The sequence below is a fragment of the Micromesistius poutassou genome, assembly GCF_964030765.1.
Source record: "Micromesistius poutassou genome assembly, chromosome: 10".
NCBI lineage: Eukaryota > Metazoa > Chordata > Actinopteri > Gadiformes > Gadidae > Micromesistius > Micromesistius poutassou.
Window position 1 is genome coordinate 9,603,583 of NC_140280.1, and position 21,380 is coordinate 9,624,962.

Genomic DNA, 21,380 nt, shown 5'->3' on the forward strand with positions numbered 1-21,380 from the left:
ACCGTGACTATCTGTTGTTTCCCACTAAGATAGCTTTCTTTATAAAACATAGGCCTAAGTATTCATTTTTAGTGTTTCTCATGTCACAGAAACCACAGTGAATCCTGTGTTTCTGTGCCCCACTGTGGTGTCGACAGCACAGAGCTCCGGTACCGTTACAGGACAGCGGTGGTTTCTTTCAGCTTGTATTGTATTCCGATTTTAGCGAAAACAAACATAACATTAACATAACCTTGAAAGAAAAAAAACGGTATAAGATAAGGATGCTTATCTTTACGTGAATTTTGGGATGACTCGTCTGCCAATGACTTCAAGTTGGTTGTGTTTTAATCGGTGATTGTTGCGGCAAACTGTTTACAAAGGGACACTTGCTTGCGACGCAGCAAGCGCCTGCTAGGTGACCTGCCGGGCGGGACGAGCAGTACTTCCCCACATTAAGACATTACATTTTCGTCTCGTTTTTATTCGTTAACGAAAGTGTCAAAAGATTTCGTCGTAGTTTTTGTCATCCTAAATTGATTTTTATTTAGTTATCGTCTCGTTTTCGTCAGACTGTAGACCCCCGCCCCCCCCCCCACCCCCAATGTTTTCTCAATGGATCTCCACGAATCACACAAGTGGTCAATTTTGTTAAAAAAAAACGGCGAATTTCGCCGAAAGGTGACTAGTTTGCATGCCTGAGGAAATGCTCTGTGTAAACTCTTAAGAATTATTATTCTGGGGTTGAATAACTAAAATTCAGTCCGATACACCCTTTAACACAAAAGAAATGTCTAGATTTAAGTATTTAATCCTGAAAAAGCATTTGCATTCACTTTACTTATGAACTGTAGTCATTGATGTTGAACAAAAAATGTGTATGCAGAAAACATTTTTGCATCCGTTTTAACCAACAAGACAAACTACATTTAAAAAGTCCCAAATGTTTTATTTCCTTAGTATCATTTCACCTTGTTCATATTAAAATCACCAGCAATTTATTACTTTTATATAGTCTTTAATATACAAGTATCAATAAGTATGATTAAAAGATAACAATGGCTTTGTTATGTCTGTGTTAAAGAATTTCCCATATCCTATTATATTAAAATATTTCTTATATACGGACTGTATTCAAACAGAGGCTTGATAATAAAATGTGACTTCCCATACAAGGCAATTACAGAATTTAATCACATTGGGAGTCTCATAAATTAAACAAAAACAAGACATCATCCGAGGCGATCTGAATCTCTAGAGAGAAAGAATGCATGTGTTTGAGACAGAAAAGGTGATGGCAAAACGAACACAAGGACAAGATCTAAACCAAGTGCTGGGTGACAACTTTCCATTGCTTAGCCAAACAATCAAGGCAGCGAAGACGGCTGTTTACATCTGTACTTACTCGGTCTCTTCCCCCTCCTCCCCCAAACCTAACAAAGAACAAAGATTCCTTGAACACACGATTATAATGAGGAAATAAAAAGCACACTTGCCCTCCTTATAGGTAGAACCAGGGTGTACCACTCACAGACAAACAAGCACACTTGTGTCATAACAGTCTTTGAACGCCCAAATACTCTATTATCGTCCTCCTCCTCCTCCTCCTCTTCTTCCACCTAGCTGCATTAGTCTGTATTAAGGAAAGACAACTGTGCTTCTGGAACAAAGTTACATCACACACCAACTGCCTTTTGAACAACGCCGGTATACAAGATTGTTCTTAGAGCATGAACACTGATTCACTTGACCGTTTACATACAGAGCCATCATCATTATTATTATTATTGATTTTAATTCTTGCCCCCCCCCTCCACAATTTGAGTGTGATACGTTATGATCCACGTTCTTCATCTCGCTGTAGGTGCTCAATCCATTAAACGTTATTTGGTTTCTTTGAATGAATGCTCGTGTTGGATCAGGTTGTTGAGTCACGTAGGAACGGTTGTCGTTGTGGTTGCCGAGCATTGTCATGGATCGGAGGAAAAGAAAGACGTGACAGACTACAGCTGGAGGTGGCGCAGGAGCTAACCCCGGAAACGAGTGCTGCCCTTGCACTGCCGACGCACACTCACACACACATAACACACACGCACACTCATGACACTCACACCACACATACGCAAGCACGCACACACATCCTCCATCTCTTCTTGTGGCTCCGGCGAGAGTCTATTACTTGGAAATCTGCTGTTGGATGTGGAGCAAGAACTCGTAGTAGGACAGAGCCGACTCTGTCCGGTCCTCGATCATGTTCTGCATGAAGTCCCCCTTCTGCTGGCTGTCGTCCCTGAAGCCAGATGAAACACAACCACCACTCAACAGACCCGCAGAGGGAAATAAACGGACGCTCGTTCCTTTCAATCACACAACAATCATAGCCGTCTCAGTTTTATATGCATATCAACATCTGTTGTACGGCGGGCTCACTGCATTCCCCTTGGATGATTCATTGTTTAAGAACAAAAGTTTACATTTTTAATGTATTCTTACTTTTCAGACACCCTTCTCAACACCCTTCTTCTCGTGCTGCTCCTCATTATTAGTGCACTACAGTTACTATCTACTTAGCACAGTTTATTTATGAGCGAACCGGCCGGCCGTCCGGTTAATGGTCAAGCAGAACCTACCTGATGATATGGAGGCTGGGGTAGAAGGGCCTCTGCTCCCTGAGCCAGCCGATGAACGCCCTGGTTCTCTGTGACTCTGGCGTGTCCAGCTCGGGGAGCTGGTACTGGTAGGGGGACAACAGAAGGAGAGGTGGGATGTAGGGGGAGTGGGTGTGATATTTAGTGGTGACTTCACTTTCGAATGTGACTGCGTTAGTGTACCCCAAGGGAGGCTTTCTGCTGCGCTAGTATTGGTTGTAGCATATCCACTGAACCCACTCTCCTCCTCATACACGGGAATCAGAAAATGCCCAACCACAAATCACTAACCATTAAAACTGAAAAAACTGCTACAGAAGAGGCGGGTCGTAAGAAGGGCATGTAAATTATGTTGTTTACATTAGTCATTTAAGATTACTGAAGCAAGAAGACTTATTTTTTTGAATGAATTGTAAATTGTCATACCATGTTCTGAGGCAAGGCAGCGTAGTCAGGGACGCCCAAGACCTGAGTGAGGAAGGAGGGGTTGCAGCTCCTTCCTACCCATAGATGCATCACCTATAGGGACAGGGAATGGTCCGAAAGTCAAAACATTTACAGTAAAAAACGTTGCATATACTGGATGGGAGACCGTCTTGGGAAATCTATTAACAGTAGAGGACATGGACCAGTAGTCTGGGGTGCATCGGAATAAATCACATGTACATCTCGTAGAGACGTTTGATAGAAGTTTGGTGTACATCTTCATTAACAGAGGCACCCCATGTTAACCTGAATAAAGATCCACATCAGACCGAGGCCAGTGTCTGCGGAGGCTGGGGAGCGGGCCTCTACTCACCGATCCAGCGTCCATGAGGAAGGCCCCTTCCCGACACAGCTTCTCCACAGAGAGCTGCAGCTCCCGGGGCTGTGGGATGGTGCGCTCGCTGATGTTCAGAGCACCCTGGCCGCAGTAAAGAGAGGGCGAGAGGCAGAGAGAGAGAATGGAGGAGGGTCGGTGAGATGGCTGTGACATTAATACAACAAGGTGCATTGGATACCATCTGAAGGATATCAAGGCACTGTCCACGAGGAAATTTATACTTAGCCTCTCTCTAGGATGTTTTCAGTCACTATAATAACAGCAAGAGGCGTGTTCAAATACCGTCCAAAATTCTGGTGGTCGTGTTGCCATGGCAATAATTGTTTTATGTTTGAGAACGAATGCTGTGGCTTCCTCACTGGCCAGGAATCCTTTGTGAAGATGGAGGGCTCACCTGGTCTGTCAAGTCGTCCACGCGGTACAGGGTCGGGTGGATCATCAGCATGGCGTACACCAGGGGCTGGAACTTGAGCTGACACATGGAAAACACCCGGTCATCCAGCCTGGTGCTGGTGCCTGTCCTGAAGGCTTTCTGAACACAGGCACACACAGACACACAAACACAAACACACGCAAACACAGACACACACATTTGCATTAAAAAAATGTATCATGGGGAAAAGGAGCCAATCTTCTAAATCCACCAGCCATCTGCTGCGGTCACATGGATTCAGGCAGCAAAAATCCCCTTCTGGACGCAGGAAACAACGCTAGATAGTCTGACGGAACTCCAGGACGCCAAGACGCATCACGGTAGGTTGCTATGGTGATGTAGTATTATTTACAATATGTTAAATAGAATTATTTCCTAAATATGTTTCCTTATTCCTTGCAGGGGACGGCAAAATGCTTAAATATTGCAAAGGCCGTCCTCTCCTTATTCTACCGTCCTGCACTCGTCTAATAAAATGATATCCGGCTTGAGGTCTAATGGAGCATTAAGTCAAATCTTGTAAACCCATTTTCAACTTTGGTCCTTTTCCCTGCTAGCCATTCCTGGAAGGAGAGATCACCCGCCCGCCCACCCCCCTCCCATCTAGTTTCCTTGTAATTTCCTCCCTTATTATTAGGGCTTATACGGTGCTGGGATGGACATCTATTATGAAGCCCTTCATCATCTTCATCCTCTATTGGGGAACGAAGTGCCACTATGATGTGGGGTGCATCCGAGGAGGCATGCTTCTGGCTGTCCCTTCAAATCAAGAGCATAGCCGTCAGCCTCCTGCCGGGCGAGGGGCTACCGGGGGGAGAGAGGGAGGGCGGGGCAGCTACCTGTTTGAGCAGCGCGAGGACGTAGAGGGGGAAGAGGCGCAGGCAGGCGGGGGCCAGGAGGCCGGGCTGCTGGATGGTCAAAGCGGCGTGGCGGTACGACGCCAGCGAGTCGATGGCCGCGTTGGTCATGGCGTCGCGGGCGTCGCCCAGACTCGCCGACACAGAGCGGTCCACAGCTAGAGCACAGAGGGACAGAGAACACGGAGAGGAAGGAAGGAGAGAGCGAGAACACAGACAGTAATGAGAGAGCGAACAGAGAGACGGTAAGGAGAGAGAGAACACGGAGACCGTAAGGAGAGCGTATGGAGAGGCAGTAAGGAGTATGGAGGGGGAGAAAGAGTATGGAGAGAGAGACAGGGCATAGTCTCATTGACCCTTATTAACCGAGAGAAAAATAGGCACTCTATTTTCATCAAGGTTAATTTATTCCCAGGCATTGGATTGGCCTGTGGGGGACGGTTACCAGGCAACCTGAGCCAATCGCTGCCGACTGTTAAGGTTAATGAATGTGTTGGGAGTAAAACTTGAGTCATTACAGCATTAAGCCCAGGAACATGTTCATAACAGAAAGCTGGATCAATAATAGATTGATCAGCAGTTTGAATAGGCACTGAGGAAACAGTTCTATGAAGGAAGGGATTTAACCACCCTGTAAACCGCTGTGAGCCACTCCTTCTCCTTCAGGCCAATAGGAGCTTTGTGGAGGGAAAGGATGATTTCAAACTGGGCTTGTGCCACTGCGACACCACCAGCTATTTCCCCAAGCTTAAGTCACTCTTAACATTACGTCAGCAATAAAGGGGAAAGATTAAGGACTGGATGCTAATACTATAATCCATCAAGTCATTGGTCTACCCATCCAGCCCCTTCATGCGGTGCGCTACGTACCCATGCTCGCCAGCAACCCGGTGACAGCCTGAACGTCCGCCCCAGCGAAGACATCGGTCAGGGAGTTGACCACGGGGAGACACAGGGTGTGCACGCGGATCCTTCGCTCTCCTGGGGACAAGGGAAGGGCTGTCAGATACAAGTCGTCTTTTGTCTTTGCCTAAAAACATTCTATCTGTAAGATTTAGGAGCTATCATTTCTGTGTAATTGCTTGGAGATGCCATAGCCATCTGTCAGCTATTAGTGAGTGAAATGCTCTGTGGGGACATCTGTCCTGAGTCCACAGTATGAGGCAATTGTAATTTTAGACCGCACAGGGCGTGTTTGTGACCGAGCAGGGCAACACCTCCCTGATTGGCTCAGGGAATCCATCTGCCTGTCAATCACATGTGTGTGAACGCTTGATGGTGGAGATAGGTAGGGAGGGAGGGAGGGGACAGAGAGGGAGGGAGGGAGGGGGCAGAGAGGGAGGGAGGGGGCAGAGAGGGAGGGAGGAGGCAGAGAGGGAGGGAGGGGGCAGAGAGGGAGGAAGGGGGCAGAGAGAGAGGGGGGGAGAAGAGAGGGAGGGGGCATTTCTGGGCACTTAAGTTAAAGAATCGTGCGTTTTCTGCTCTCTTTACAACCCTCAAAATCTTACCTACAGCAGTTTTAAATCAGTTATAAAGAAATGGATACGATATTGATTTCCATGAAATTACCAAGAAACTAAGGGTTTGCAATATACCAGTGAGATGGCAAAGTTCTCACAGGTATATTGAGACACTTGGCAATGTGTCAAATTGTTGTAACACATGACCATTTGAATTTCAAATATTCACGATATCACAGATCAGTATACAAATCAGAAATGAACTGAAAACAACTTCAGGAACTATAAAGCATCAAAGGTAGCACCCCGATGCGTGTAATCTATTTATCTAAACTGATAAACTAAATTGTACAGTTCAACAAGTGATCCCTCACCTTTGCTGGAGGTGTAGAGCAGCGCGGCCTGGAAGGACACCACCTGCATGTCCACCAGGTTCTCCTCGATGGACATCTGCACCGCGAAGCCCGCGTCCGGGTTCACGTTGGGCAGAGACAGCAGGTCCGTGGAGCGCACAAAGAAGTTCCCATGGAAGGTGTGGATGGACAGACCTGGGAGAGAGAGAGAGGAGTAAACTTTACTTTTTTAAGGAAAATAAAGATAGAGATAGAGATATATATATATTTCCCAAATGAGTCCTATCCCAAGGGCGAATACACAAGACTGCAACGCAACACGTCTAGGATCTCCACAGTTGTATAGAATGCAAAGCGTGAAGTCTGGAGATATGCAGCATTTGGTGACCTGCAAATCTCTAGTATACCGAAACACAATTTGAATGCTCTGGAAGTCTTCGGAAACCTATACGCCCATTAAAAGACAATAATGAACAAAGTGACTCAGAGCACAACTCTGCCGATGAAGACTAGGGGCAGGGTTGCGGTGGTGAAGAGGAGCCCAGGCTCACCTTTGGTGCAGCGTATCCTCATCACGGCCTCGAAGCCGATCTTGCGGGTGAGGTACCGCTTGAGGTCCTTCTCGAAGCGCTCCACCTGGGCGGGGTTATGCTGGTGGTGGTAGGAGGGGTAGTAGTACACGCTTCCTGCAGAGTACCTGGATATGCATCCTGTAGTGAGGAGGGAGCATACAGGAGTTATATCATGATATCTTCATATGTAATAACTTGTATTTGTATGGGCTTTAGTGCCTTTATGGACGGGGTGAGCCAAGAGATGGGAAGGATAGCAAAGTGGGTTGAAGAAGACAAGACATGACACGTAGCATAGGATCGCGATTGGAACTGAAACTCAGGTTGCTACAAGGTGTAGGGCTTCCATGTTTAACACTTATAATTTAATGAAAATATTAACAACGATTAACATATTTTGGAAATTGGATTAAAATTATAAAGACAAAAAACTATAAAGTCAACGAAAATGAAGATACAAAAAAAAGACATTCTACAATATTAATCCATATGTTAAACCAAAAGATACAATATCTTTGAGTGTGTGAGGCTCACCTAGCGATGCCAGGTCGCAATACTGAGCACTGAGGAGGAACAGGTCCACGGCCACCTGCTGGCCCGAGCAGTCCAGGGCCAGCTTCTTGTAGAAGTCTGTGGCGGGGGCTAAGTGCTGGATATCCTGTTCATACCGATGATAACACAACACAACTTTATTTAAACCGTCTAAAAGGTTCCACCGGTTAAAAGGGCAAAGCTATTAAAATAACAGCTTTACATTGGGGTTTTTCCTCAGCAGCATGCTATAGGAACATGCATCATGTCCTTTGCATACCGGCATTAACCTTCAATCAGTGCATTTTGCATTTCACCGCTTCACCGTCCAGTGAGCGACCAAATAATTAGCAGTCTATATTAGAAGAGGGAAAACGAACAAACTGCTTTTGAAATGCGGCGACTCCCATTAAATATGTAAGGTCTAGGAACTGTGAAATCGTAACAACAACGCTGTCTCTAGAGGTTCGGTCTAGAAGACAACCCCATCCCTTGTGTAGAACAGCTCTCCTTGCATCATAATCCCTCAACACCACCACATCTTTATAACATTTGAAGAGAAACTCTTGCACACACAAGGCCATTCTCAACTCCATGCTTGATGGGAATGGATTAGCATATGTTCTATGATTTTCCTTAATATCCGCTACCAATGAATAGGATAGAGCTGGCTCTAGGACGGCTGTTCTAGGCCTACAGCCCTCTTCTGTATTACAGTAATGTCTGTATGCCTTAAACAGCCAATCAGCACGACAACAAGGCCTCAGAGCCAATGCGAGCTTGCCATGACAGAGGTAATGAGGTGGAAATATTCAGGTTTTTTTCAGAGCATGATGCCTTTCTGCATGTTGCCTTTAGGCATATGCATATACTTTGCATATACATTGACTCATTCATGTGGAAATGTTAGATATTATAACTTTAATAGAGGGAATGCTAACAGAAAATGATCTACATTTTCTTGTGAAATAAATAATATATTTATATAATTGAATACACAGTAGACTTTGCTTTTAAGGCCACAAAGTATAGTGATGAGCTCTGGAATCAAATGCCAGCAGCAGACAGACAGCATTTTAATCACTGGAGGAAAGTCACAGAATCATCACATGACATACGCCCAATGTATAAGCTCTAGTACTTTGCAGAAATTATGTTATTTTACTTATAGAACTAGTTTCAAACAAAACTAATAACCATGGACTTCAAAGAATTTATTGCAGAATATTTATTGTTACCTATTATGTATAAACAATGTGTTTTTAAAATGCATATTATCACTCTTGTTACTTGTATTTACTTTATTGTATTTATTTAGTAGCTCCACTGTCAGGGAGAGCTTGGAACACTTGAATTCCATCGCCAGCAATGACCTTGTTGTGCATTTGACTTAATAAAGAACTTACATTTGACATGTAAAGAACATGGTAATAATATCCCTCGCTGAACCCAACCCATCCCTTGTGGTTATCCACGTGTTACTTCCCTCCCTCTGCCATGGATCAATGGGGTTCAAGGCAAGCTACCGCCACCGCCCACGTACCTTGGCAGAGGCTCGCTGGTTGGGGTCTTCCCTGGACTTGAGCGCCCCGACGCCCATGCTGGGCAGCTGGGTCTGGAAGACGGACACGCGGCCGCCGGTGGGCGACAGCAGCTTGAAGGCCGCCTGCAGCGCGGGGCCCAGGGCCGACTGGGTCTCCATGGTCTTCTCAAATATGTGGGGCAGACTCTTGAGCAGGTCCTGCACCAGCTGGGAACACACGTGGGGAGTATGGTGCATTGGATACATTTCAATGATGAGAAAAGGTTTCCTAATGGATGTCAATGTTGATGTGGCTACTGGGGGGTATGGGGAATGTTTTATAGATCACATTTTAAGCATTCAGTAACAGTCTACATATCAAAGATGTTACTTACCTCTTTGCATTCATTGAGGTTCACTAGAAGGCTGTCTGGCGTTGGTAAAAATATATCTATTGGAAAGAGAAGGGTTATGTTCCCATTATGCGTTAATATAAGATGCTTAAATAACTATCATGTAACCCTTATGAATGAACTGTGTAGTAAAATCATAAATAATATTCCACAAATGTCAATAATAATATAGGATTCAGATTGCTGCAAGAAAAAACCTTATTGCATCCTCTTGATATTCTGGGCCCAGGTGAGCGTCCTAGCACCGGTCAATAAACCTCAACGTTTGCTTTAATAGCCTTAGCCTCTCCCTCACCTTCGATGTCCGACACGATGAGCATCTGTGGCTGAGACAGCCCCTCCTGAAGGTTGTAGAAGTGGATGGTGCTGTCGAAGGTGATGAAGCCCACCTTGGTCCGCGTGTCGCCGGGGAGCCTGCGGCACAGAGCACGCGGGCAGTGAACACAAGGGACACGAACAACAGAGAGAGGCCATCTCAGCCCGGGGGCAGGGGCACACTTTGAGCTTCAGCAAATAATCCAAGGGACAGGGGGTTCTGCTTATTGGAAGTCCTGATTTGAACAAATATCATCCATCACTGCGCTTCAGGTAAACCCTTCCGGTGTTGATGATTCAATGTACATTGCTCTACAGTGCGTTAGGGCGGTACATACGCGCTGATGTTGTCCAGCAGCGATTGGCAGACCACGTTGAGGTAGCCCGTCTCCACTGCGTTGTGGGACACGTCCAGGACGAAGAGGTAAACGGCAGGCTGGGGGGGCCGCAGCTGGGGGGGGCACAGATGGGTCATGACACCACAGAGCAGGATGGCTTTCACACTAGAGCCCTGTGCACACGGACTAACCCATTACTACTTAAAAAAAAATAGAAGGTAGTTATTTATATATCTGATTGTACCTGTATCCAATTGAAAATCGTAAGAAAGAAAAGGTTTCTTTTTGTAAATGCAAGCCAATTCTTAATTATTTTTATGCACACCTAGCCCAAACCAACAGGCACATTCTTTATATCATCCTTATTTTAAGAAGCGTTTTGATATATGATTTGAAAATGTAATCAAATACAAATTATGATCATTTTTAAATCAAAATTCGCAGAACAACACAGTCCGAATCTTGGACTTGAAGTTTAAAGTCCCTTTTTATATATTAGAGACACTGAATAACCTAGACCTAATAACTGAGACTCCAAGATGGAACAATAAGGAACAGGTGGGGGTACCATGTATTCAGAGGGCGCTATGAACTCGATGGTGGCGTTCTGGACCTCGGGTCGTTTCTGAGGCTCGCCGTAGGACCTGCTGATGGGGTTGTACATGAACTCCTCGGGCACTGGGGACCAGACCAGAGGGAAAGGGAGAGACAGAGAGACATAGCGAGTTAGCATGCAGTGCTCTCCATTCACAGAGCTACCACACTACCCATTCTGAAACTGGGCCCTAGACTGAGGCCATCAGGACACCCTGACAGAGGACTCATGGCTGATCATGTCCTTCAAGTACAGAGTAGAGATAACTAAAGCCACTTTGAGGGGTCTGGTTCATAGATTAGAGGCAGGAAGTGTATCCAGATTCAAAAGATGACAGCAGCCAGCAGTTTCCTGAACAGCAAAAACAGCTAAACATGACACAGCCAACATTGGATTAGCCAACAAATGATGTGAAACATCATAATCTATTGTGACTGGCCTTTACAAATACATAGTTGATCTATTAATCTGCAAAACAAAAGATAATTTGATTAAATTATTAACAACGATTTAGATATTTTGGAATTGGCTAGACAAAAAACGTCAAAAGCACACAGACGTGTATGGACAGACGCAAAATAACTAAACGTTTCAACCTCCGAAATAGAGTTCAGTCAGAAAAAAGCCACAGGCACAGTTCATTCACCCTCAGTGTATTTAACAATTATTCTAGTTCTACAAATATAAGGCTTAATTCCCACTCGGTATGCTTTGGGCTTCAGTTTGAACTTGCGTACGAAAATCGACCGGTCATATTTTTCAACAAGAAACAAGTTAAACGGGACAGTTGAGTGGAAGAGCATTCAACTCTTTCTGGCTGTTTGTTTATTATGAGCCCCTCCCTCCCGGCCAGCCCTCCTCACCGTCGTTGACCCGGAAGCAGAGGTTACACTTCCATCTCCTCTGGTCCAGGAAGGACACAAAGGGGTTGATGTAGGTCCTGCAGGATCGGCAGCGCACGATGGTGCTGGACGTCACCACGGGGAGTTGCTTCACGGGAGAGACGGACAACCGTTATAAATCAACCCCTGGGGTTGTATTTATTTACTCAACAGGGACAATGGAGAGTGGCTGACTGTCCCAGAGTTAGCTAGTTAGCTAGATGGCAAATGGCACAGAACATGCCTCTTCCCACAAGCCATCAAAAAACAGGGTTAGGCAACATTAATGCATTTCTATAAAATCTTGCAGAGAAAAGGTTTTGACACCAAGAAAATAGTTAAATTCTAAGTATAGCCATTTTACTAGTTAGGGGACGACCTTGCGTGACCGTGCAGTGTCTGAATAATCCCTTCTTAAAGCACCTGACATTAGACATTGATCATTTCTTATATCTTGTTTATATATCGTTTATATCGTTTATAATAATTTTGTGTTCATATGAAACGACGATCTCCGAATGTCTCCTACATTAAATCAAGACAGATAGATTGGGTTTTATTTAAGCCACAATCTACTGAGACCCTTTGGATAGGGTAAGGTTACAGGCTATTCGGATTAGAAAGAACCAGAGACCAGAGTTACCGAGAGGTCTTTGAACGGGTGGAGGAGCAGACCCAGGGGCAGCTTGGCTTTGTTCAACAGGCTCTGGGTTTGAGGGATGCTGGACAAGGTGCAACGGAAAACTCTGTGGAACGGAGGGGAAGGAGGAGAGGGAGACGGAGGGGAGAAATTGTTTAACTCTTTGGTTTGCGTTCATTTCAAATATCTGCAATTATATATACTCATTGGCATGTTGCAAGCATTTCCTAACCACTTAACACATCGCAACTAAAAACATAGTACAGTATGTGTCGTAATTTATAAATGTGAATCGTATAGGGGTAATTTAGGATTTTAAAACAGTAATAGACTCTATATTGTGTGTGCTCTCACTGAAGCTAAATAGCGTAAGAGGTGAAGTTGGGGTGCTGTGATGTAATCAGCAGGGGTACGCAGGACAGCGGGGGGGTCTTACTCTGGGTTACAGTTGACCTTCTGCAGGTCCTGGGGCAGGGGGGGCGTGGGGGCGGGGATAGGTCCAGCGGGCAGCAGGTTCCTCTCCTGCAGCAAGTTGACCACCCTCAGGGCCTCGGGCGTGCTGCCCTGCAGGCTCATAGAGGCCAGGGAGGAGCTCATCTGGGCCATGCCAGGCCCACCAGGTGGCTGCAACACACACACACACACACACACACACACACACACACACACACACACACACACACACACACACACACACACACACACACACACACACACACACACACACACACACACACACAGATTAGCGAGCTACTGCAAGTGCGGTACAGATATAAAGGAGTCAAACATGCAAAGTACTACATGACAATGTAGACTGCACTTGTGAAACACTTTTTGTGAAACCGTAAAATCACTTAAAAACCAGCAATTCAAAGACCAGTTTGGCTCATCTTTGACTGTAAAGAAAAGCCTCCGCCTTGCAACACAACATCCACATCCTGACAGGAAGCTCCGGTCACCTGCTGGTAGAGCTGGGGCTGCTGGGGGTATTGCGACGGGGCGGTCTGCATGGGAGGGTGCATGGGGGGCGCAGCGCCCTGGGACGTGGGCGTGTTATTGTACCCTGGAGGGAGGGACGGGTAGTGGCCCAGGTGTCTGCCGGGGGGTCCGGATTGAGGAGCACCGGCTGGAACAGGGAGAGACAAGAGAGACCCCCGCTCGTTTACATTTCGTGTCATACACCTTTACTCATTTACTAACCCCAACGCTCAGAACCCAACCATAAAGAAAATATGAAAAATGTTGACCAGATAATGCTTTTCACCAATAATAAAAATAATCTATATAATAATCTATATTTATATACATACAGTATATACATACTAGGGATGCACTGAAATTTCAGCCACTGAAAACTTTCGGCCGAAAATGGCCCAAAAGCGCATTTTCGGCTTTTGGCCAAAACACTTTTATCACAGAAACAACACGGCCGAAACATGAAATTGTGATGACGCAAACAAAAACCGCGGCCAGCACACGCTTGTCTGGATAAGCGCCTTTGCGCCAATATAATATATAGTGAAACATTGTGAAACAAATGACACCTCTAGCTAAATGTAGTAATCTAGAGAACCAGCTACAACCTTGTTTTCATCCAAACGAGCCGTCTTTAGCGACGGCTCGCTATGAGCTGTCAGCTATCAGCCGCGAGTTTAGGGACCGTCCGCAAAGTGCCGACAGCTTCTATGAGCTGTCGGCTATCATCCGAGCTTAGGGACCGTCTGCAAAGTGCAAAACGGAAAACGGTGTTGTTGTTTTTTCAGTGCTAAATAAATATTTTTATACTTTTAATAATTGTAATTGATTTATTCTTTGAATTGCAATGCCTTGATTTTAGTGAGGTTAGTACACCGTCATAGCTATAAATGCAATGGTAGGCCTACTAATAATTGGCATAATAATTTATTTCGGTGTTTCGGTTTTCGGCCTTGGTTTCTTCATTTCCGGTTTTGGCCAAGAATTTTCATTTTGGTGCATCCCTAATACATACAGTATATATATATATATATATATATATAAAAAAGAAAGTATCTTAGCCAATTCAAAAGCGTATTATTTCATAAGATGTATTTGCATATGCATGTCTGTAAATGTACATACATGCAACATTAGTAGGACAACATTAATATGGAGAATTGGAGATGTCTTCTGCCAGAACCCAATATTTAAATTCAGACAAATAACCAACATGGTATATTGAAGAACAATGCTTGTTTCTGTTGCAGTATACATCCAAACAAAGCTGTGTATCACTGTCCGGCATCAACACTTACCCATTTTGTTTTCCAGATGATTAAAGGCGTATGGAGCCTGGTGGCCATTGCCAGCTGCAGGGCCTACACCAACGACACAACAACACACTGAAATAACCAGCACTGACACACCGTCGCTACCACAGCAGCTAGCCACACCACACCAGAGGGGATGTCAGGAACAAGGGAGACTGAGGTATACGTTCAGAATGCATATCAGATGACATAGGAAATGAATGACACCACATTCTGACACTGAAGATGCCTGGGATGGGTTTGACTTTGGAGGGGTTTCTTGGATGTGCATGTTGTAATCGCATAGTACGCGACTGGCCAATTCTGGTTCCAAAGCACAGGCTCCGAACCCCTTTACGTTTTGAGTTAGGCGAGCTATGCTCAAAGCTTGTTTGACCTTGCAGCTAGCAATGAACCGATCAGGTTTTTTTTTGCAGATAAAAAATTATAATTGTCCAGTTTATTCCCACATTCCTTTATAACTGAACCATAGCCCCCCATATTGAACCTATATTATATATAGGTATATTAAAATTTAAAATTAAATTGACTTTTTAAAAAAAAAAAAAGTCAAAACAAAATTGTTTTATAATAATGGAATACATAATTTTGTATTTTTTATAATTAATTAGAAATTGCATTCTAGCAACAAAAATAGCACGTTAAGAGATATATCAACTCATAATTTGTGTTTTTACTTTCGGTAGCCCTGAGTATTTATATGGACTCCCAGGTGTTATAACAACGTTAGCATTGTAACAATGTGTTTAAATAAAAGATAAAATATTTTTACTATAAAAAAAAGGTAAAAATAAGACAGATGTGCCCCATTTTCGGCATTGGTTTGGTGTTGAAACCTCAACAAATGTAAGAGGATATAATTACGCAAATTATTCTATAATAGTCTGAGGTAGTCAGTAGTCAATAATAATACACAGAACAACAATAGTATGGCTTGCTTTCCAACCATATTAATAATTAAGCCTAAGAATAGCAATAGTTGAGCGCTGCCTGTAGCACTCAACAAATCACCAGCACGCAAAAGAAGTGATGAATATATCCTGCATATTACAGAACTAAGAAATTATAATGGAACTGCATTCAGGCAACACACCAACTCTCTGTGGAATCTGTGACTATGAACGGAGTCTAATAATATGATGTCATGTACACTTTAATTAATCTGTGCCCATGAACAACAACAAAGACGACAAACAAATGTACCTTTTGGAAAGAGGAATACAGAATGAATGAAAATATGCATTCCGAGATACATGGAAGGGTAGCATGCAAAGGGGAGGGTTGGACTACACCAGGACTACTACGAATGCTAGTACGAGTGAGTGACGGACTGAGACGGACTACACCAGACCTGGACACTCAATGTCCCCCTGCTCGCTGGGGGGCTCAGTGCTCGCTGCACTCCCCTCGCACTGAGCTGGCATGGAAAGGAAGGAGAGGAGGCAGGAGTAAGAACCAGAGACGGGAGGCAGGTGAGGCCACACACTGCTCTTCACCCCCAACTGACCCCATTGCATGGTGGGTGAAGTCTAGGCCATGCGACAGAGTGCCGGTGGAAATGCATGTGTGCAGTCTGCACTCACTTTCCCAATACAGAGGATAAAATCACATTCAAATTTGTGTAATGTGACAATATTTCAGTTTTAGCGTTACATAATTCAGAGCAATTATGATGAATACAAGATATAATTTTTCTGATAACTACAACAATCAATTAAGACTTCAACATTGGATCACTTTCCTGTAATGAATACAGATTGAAAACGTTGACATGATTAGAACACCATCACAGATATATTACAACTTAAAGGGGGTACAAACTTACCCTCTGCATTGGGGGGTGGAGGGGTAGCATTGCCCATAGGCGGGGGTCCCATAGGAGGCATGGTGTGTCCAGTGGGCAGGGCCCCGTAGGGAGCACTGGCTGGCTGATATGGCTGGGGGGCCATGGGAGGGGGAGTTGAGGGAGCATTTCCTGGTAATGAACAAAAAAATACATTAAATTCCTTCCTTGTACAGTGGTATGGACACACGCACACAAAGCCCTCCCCAGTAATGACCACAAGAGGGGTTTGCAGTTTGAATAGGGTGAAAGAATGGCCAGGCTATAGAAGCTGGATCTGAAAACATAAGGCGTCTTGTTCAAAATAACGGCAAGATGGCAAATGAGATCAGCTGGTTTAACAGGGTTGTTGTGTATCGTGGTGACATCATAATTAGGAAGCCGTGTTGTAACATGAAACTGAACTAGGCGATATGGCTGAAAGACATATCACAATATAACTTGATCATATTGATAGATATCGATAACTATTGATCATTTTAATGACCTAAAAAGACTAGGATTTACCATGCTGGATTTAAACACTTCTGTTTAACACTAAATACTCTAATGTCGATACGACAATGAAAAACACTCAAATATTGTAAATAAGTATGAAACCGTGTTTGTGTAACAAACCCAGCTGCTAGATTCGGTGGTCCGGTCTCTTATCGATATAAATTGAACATGTTTTATATTGATATTGATCAAAAGTCTATCACGATACGATAATTTATTGTTTTATTGCCCAGGCCTAATCTGAACCTCCCAGATTCTCTGTACTGGTGTCAGCAGCACGTGGTGTTGACACCTCTTGGTATGAGAGAAGTGGTCCTTCCTTCTTTAAAAGGTGCCATGACATGCCACCAGGTGTGGTGTAGCCGTTACAAGCTTTGAAAATCATCACAGTTGTGCGTGTCCACCTAGATGTGTGACGGATAGATGAGCAACGTTACCTTACAGTCCACTGGGTAGGCTGATAGACTGATCTATCCAGCACACATCTAGGTGGATATGCCCACTTTCTGCCCCTTATGATGTCATATGGGGCAGATTTCCAAAACGGCTTGTAACAGCTAATCACACCACACCTGGTGGCATGTCATGGCACCTTTAAAGACTACACAAGCAATGGCAGGACTCCAGCTGCTTATCTCTGCTGAGGGCAAAAGTCCTTTTAAAAAGGAAGCAGTGGAGCTTGTTAAACACTTTGTCAAATTCTAAAATGAATTCACACTATCGTGGGGGAGTTAAATCTGAATATTTATTTGATTTCCAGTACGCAAATTAGTTGTTTCTTCAGAAGAAAAAAAAACACGGCCAAATATTTGTGCATTGGGTCATTCTAACCAGTTCTTCCATAGTTTGATTTCCATCCATGTTGTTGCATGGATAGAAATGCATATGGAGAATATCAGCATTTTGCCCAAAAGAAGAATAGCCAATACAGCAATCTCCACATAAAAATCAAGATAGGGCAAGAGAGAGCGAAAGCCTGCTCAGCCACTCTGGAGGCACAAAGGTCAATGTCCGGGGCCAACAGGACAGCAATCAGCCTGCTGGATCTCAATCGGCAGCATGACGTGGCAAGTAGACTGTCTCACCAAAAGCATTTAACCTTGAGTTAGTAGGACTAACACTGAATATCAGTGCCACACTCAGTTAAAACATTGACTACAACATACTGCTAGCAAGGAGGCACTAAAGTAGTTAGCGCTGCTTAGCTGCTTTCATGTTACCTGAAAATAGTAATCAAAGTTGACCATCTGCACATAGAGGATTACTCATAAGCAGCATTATGCCCCCCCCCCCCCCCCCCCCACTCCTGGCTTTACATTACCTGGCTGAGCGTATCCGTGGAGGGGGACAGGGCCCGGTCTGGAGCCAGGCGCAGTGCTGTGTGGGACGGGAGCTAGTGGTGTAGGCGCATAGCCCGCCGATGATGAGGGCGACGGTTGGGGAGGGGGTAGTGTAGCCGCTGGGTTCATCGGCCCAATGTGATTACCCACCGGGCCAGACAGGGGTGCCCTCATGGCTCCGTGTGCTGCGGCCGTGGGTGGAGCAGCACCGTACTGCCAGGCAGGGGACGGTGACTGCTGTGGTGGCTGGTTTGGGTAGTAATTGTGCGCCATGGCAGCAGGGGGTGGAGGAGTAGCCTGCGCGGGGGGCATCCTGGGAGCGGGGCTGCTGGACTGTGGGGGGGTGAGAGGTGGTGGCGGACCTCCCATTGGGGGTCTGGTCAACGGGGGCTGGCCTGGGAGAGGATGGTATGAACTGACTTGTGCAGCCGGCTGGTAGGGACCAGCTTGCAGCCCAGGCTGGTAGGCCCCAGCAGGGGGCCCAGGCTGGTAGGCCCCAGCAGGGGGCCCGGGCTGGTAGGGACCCGCTGGGGGGCCCGGCTGGTAAGGACCAGAGTTGTAGAGTCCAGCTCCAGGGGCCACTGGGCCCTTATTCGGCATTGGACTGTATGGCGCTTGGGAACCCATGTTGAATCCCATAGCTGGGTTCTGGGAAGGACCTTTAAAATAGAAGGGAAACAATAGAGGGAAGGTTAGAAGAAGTAGCATCATCTACTTAACCTGAAATCTACTACACACGTCAACAACTACTCTCAATTTACCTGATGGATGGAACATTTTCCCAACTGTGGGCAAATGATAATCAATGGGATTTATCAGAAAAATGTACATGGCAAGAAAATAAGAGTACTGAAATAGATTAACATTCTTTTAAGTGCCATTACCTAATGTAAAAAAATATGTGTATGACCTACAGTTAAATGTAGGATTGCCATCAACTATCAGTATAACTCTCCCGTAAATGCAACAGAAACCATAAAAAAAAACTTACTATACAACTCTCTTTAATGAGCCAAGATCAAAACCGATAGACCTTTAACTTGTCAATTCACCCAAGCTTTGTCTAGCTCATGATGCACAAATGCAGGAATAATCTACACATTATTACTTTCCAGGGAAGGAATATGGCTAGGGAAAACTCTTTATGGTCTAGGTGTCCAGGACTAAACAGTTCTAAAATACAGTGCTGCTACACGGGATTCAGTGAATGTTTTCTGTATGTTTTGTATGAAAAGCCAAGAAGAAATATCTTCACATGCCAATAAAATATAAAGATCTGCTGCAGCTTTACTTATGTGAGAAAGCTGTGCTGTGGGGTGCTGTATGAGGGATTTCATATCAGACCCGAGTTTGCAACTAGAGGTCCACATGAGCTGGTTCCTGAGGTCTACTTGCATTTTGCATGGAGAAGAGGTAGACAAAGGGCATTAGACTGGGGGTAAAAAGTGGGCCTTATTGATTTAATTACTCCAAGTAATTGAAAAGAGAAGCATGAAGAACTATGAAAATAAAATGAATACATACAGGAAATGATTTCAATAATAACCACCTATGTTAATATACTGGTGGTGGATGTTATATGTTAGCTTCTTAAATAAGGCTAAAGGCGCCTTTATCAACCAAACCTCAAGTCTTTGGTTTTGAGAGTTAGTTTCTACTCTGACGTGTTTGATTTAAATTGATCAGAGTACAAAGGACAGCAATAACGTAGCTGTTTAATAGGTTTGTGTGTGGAGGAGAGATAAGAAAAATAGTGATGCGAGTAGGTAATTGCGAGGTGATTAGTCAACAGAGTTAACTCTCTGGTTAACTGACAAATAGTCTCAAAAATAAATCCCAATACACATTCCTGGCAGCATTGCTTGAAAACACCCAAAAAGCCGGTACGGTGACCCTGAAATCATTCATGATTATCACTTTAAATTATATAAGGAACCAAACTTGGATGTGGCAGTAGCTCCGAAATGAACTAGGTTATGGTTGAGTAACAATAACGTTATTTGGCATCATACAACACATCTGGATCTTCCCCAATGTGCCACATATACAGTGAAATGTGAAATGAAATCCCGCCCATGGAATTATATTCCAATTCTATATGTAAGAAATGAGTGGGACTCTCAGCTTGATTATTAAATGATTTGATGTTTTTATCTTAGTCAAATAAGGGCTATTATCTCAATCGCATCATCTTTGTGATAACGAAATAACGTACATAACCAAATTAGTATGGGTGTATGTAGCGGTCGCTTCTTAAGAAAATCCACAATTCAGTTAAACTTTGCTAGTTCGAGTGTCGCTGTCCTAATCAAGTAGATAAGCCCCACCATCACTCACAACAACCACAAACTAGGTAACGTTACCACTGATTCAATATTTTCTGACATCGGGTAGTTAAATGTCAACATTATCCCGACATGTTCCGTGCTGCCAACTTCAGCAAATGAAGCTTACAGTCCACAAGAAAAAAGTCAGTAAGTCACGTCGAGTTTGACACACTTAATACTAAGGTTAGCGGAGTTAGCTTTCCCCCATAAGCGACCCGCCTAGCTAACAGAGGGGCAGATGTGCTTCATCTGTTCAACATCACCACTTACCGTTTGCATAGGTCTGCCCTGTCCCGTTACGAGAGTTGAACCCCGTACTTGACATCTCGAAATAGACACCGGGATCACAATTAGCGAATCTTAATGCGAACGACTAGCGTTAGCTTGCGTCTCCGGCTAACGGTGTAGCCGAATTAACGCAAACCGGGTGACAGCAGGACGTCTAATTAAAGTAGCGGCTTTGTTGACGTCCTGTGATAACTTACTAAATAAACTCCCCGACTAGTTAGACATCACAGGGTGACGAGGAGAGCCATTGCCCGTTAGAGTATAAACGTAGGCCTCGGATAGATAATCGTGTAAAACACTTCTCTCCTTCCACAGGAAGTCGGGATGGTCTGGCAGGATCAACGTATTCCCCGGGCATGCGCAGTACTTACACGTGGCACTTCCTCTGGTGTCTCTGTGTTTTCAGTGTACTAGAAACCAAAAAAACTGAACTACA

General features: G+C 44.5%; 1 protein-coding gene across 2 annotated transcripts; it reads right to left on the reverse strand.

The window, feature by feature from the left end:
• Positions 1-915: 915 nt before the first annotated feature.
• sec24a (SEC24 homolog A, COPII coat complex component) lies at positions 916-21,261 on the reverse strand. Of its 2 annotated transcripts, none has more exons than XM_084474072.1 (23): positions 20,927-21,261; positions 18,311-18,988; positions 16,474-16,623; positions 14,634-14,696; positions 13,320-13,486; positions 12,797-12,984; positions 12,364-12,466; positions 11,703-11,829; positions 10,813-10,922; positions 10,245-10,357; positions 9,887-10,005; positions 9,574-9,629; positions 9,200-9,406; positions 7,660-7,783; positions 7,105-7,263; positions 6,575-6,748; positions 5,611-5,721; positions 4,723-4,898; positions 3,845-3,982; positions 3,427-3,531; positions 3,054-3,146; positions 2,610-2,713; positions 916-2,269 (listed from the first exon to the last, which is right to left on the reverse strand). In XM_084474072.1, exons 1-23 carry the CDS (start codon positions 20,979-20,981, stop codon positions 2,155-2,157), a joined length of 3,435 nt encoding a protein of 1,144 aa, XP_084330198.1. In that variant the 5' UTR covers positions 20,982-21,261; the 3' UTR covers positions 916-2,154. The 2 variants fall into 2 exon arrangements, with proteins under 2 accessions (XP_084330198.1, XP_084330199.1); XM_084474073.1 differs by having other exon boundaries at positions 12,355-12,466.
• Between the last annotated feature and the right edge of the window lie 119 nt (positions 21,262-21,380).

What these genes read in the sequence shown, in the direction of transcription:
- sec24a (XM_084474073.1), bottom strand. Translation starts at nt 20,981, where the DNA reads ATGTCAAGTACGGGGTTCAACTCTCGTAACGGGACAGGGCAGACCTAT. An exon ending in CCACGGATACGCTCAGCCAG is followed by an intron (nt 16,624 to 18,310) that starts GTAATGTAAAGC and finishes GTTCATTACCAG; the next exon opens with GAAATGCTCCCTCAACTCCC. An exon ending in ACCTCAATGAATGCAAAGAG is followed by an intron (nt 9,407 to 9,573) that starts GTAAGTAACATC and finishes GTGTGTTCCCAG; the next exon opens with CTGGTGCAGGACCTGCTCAA.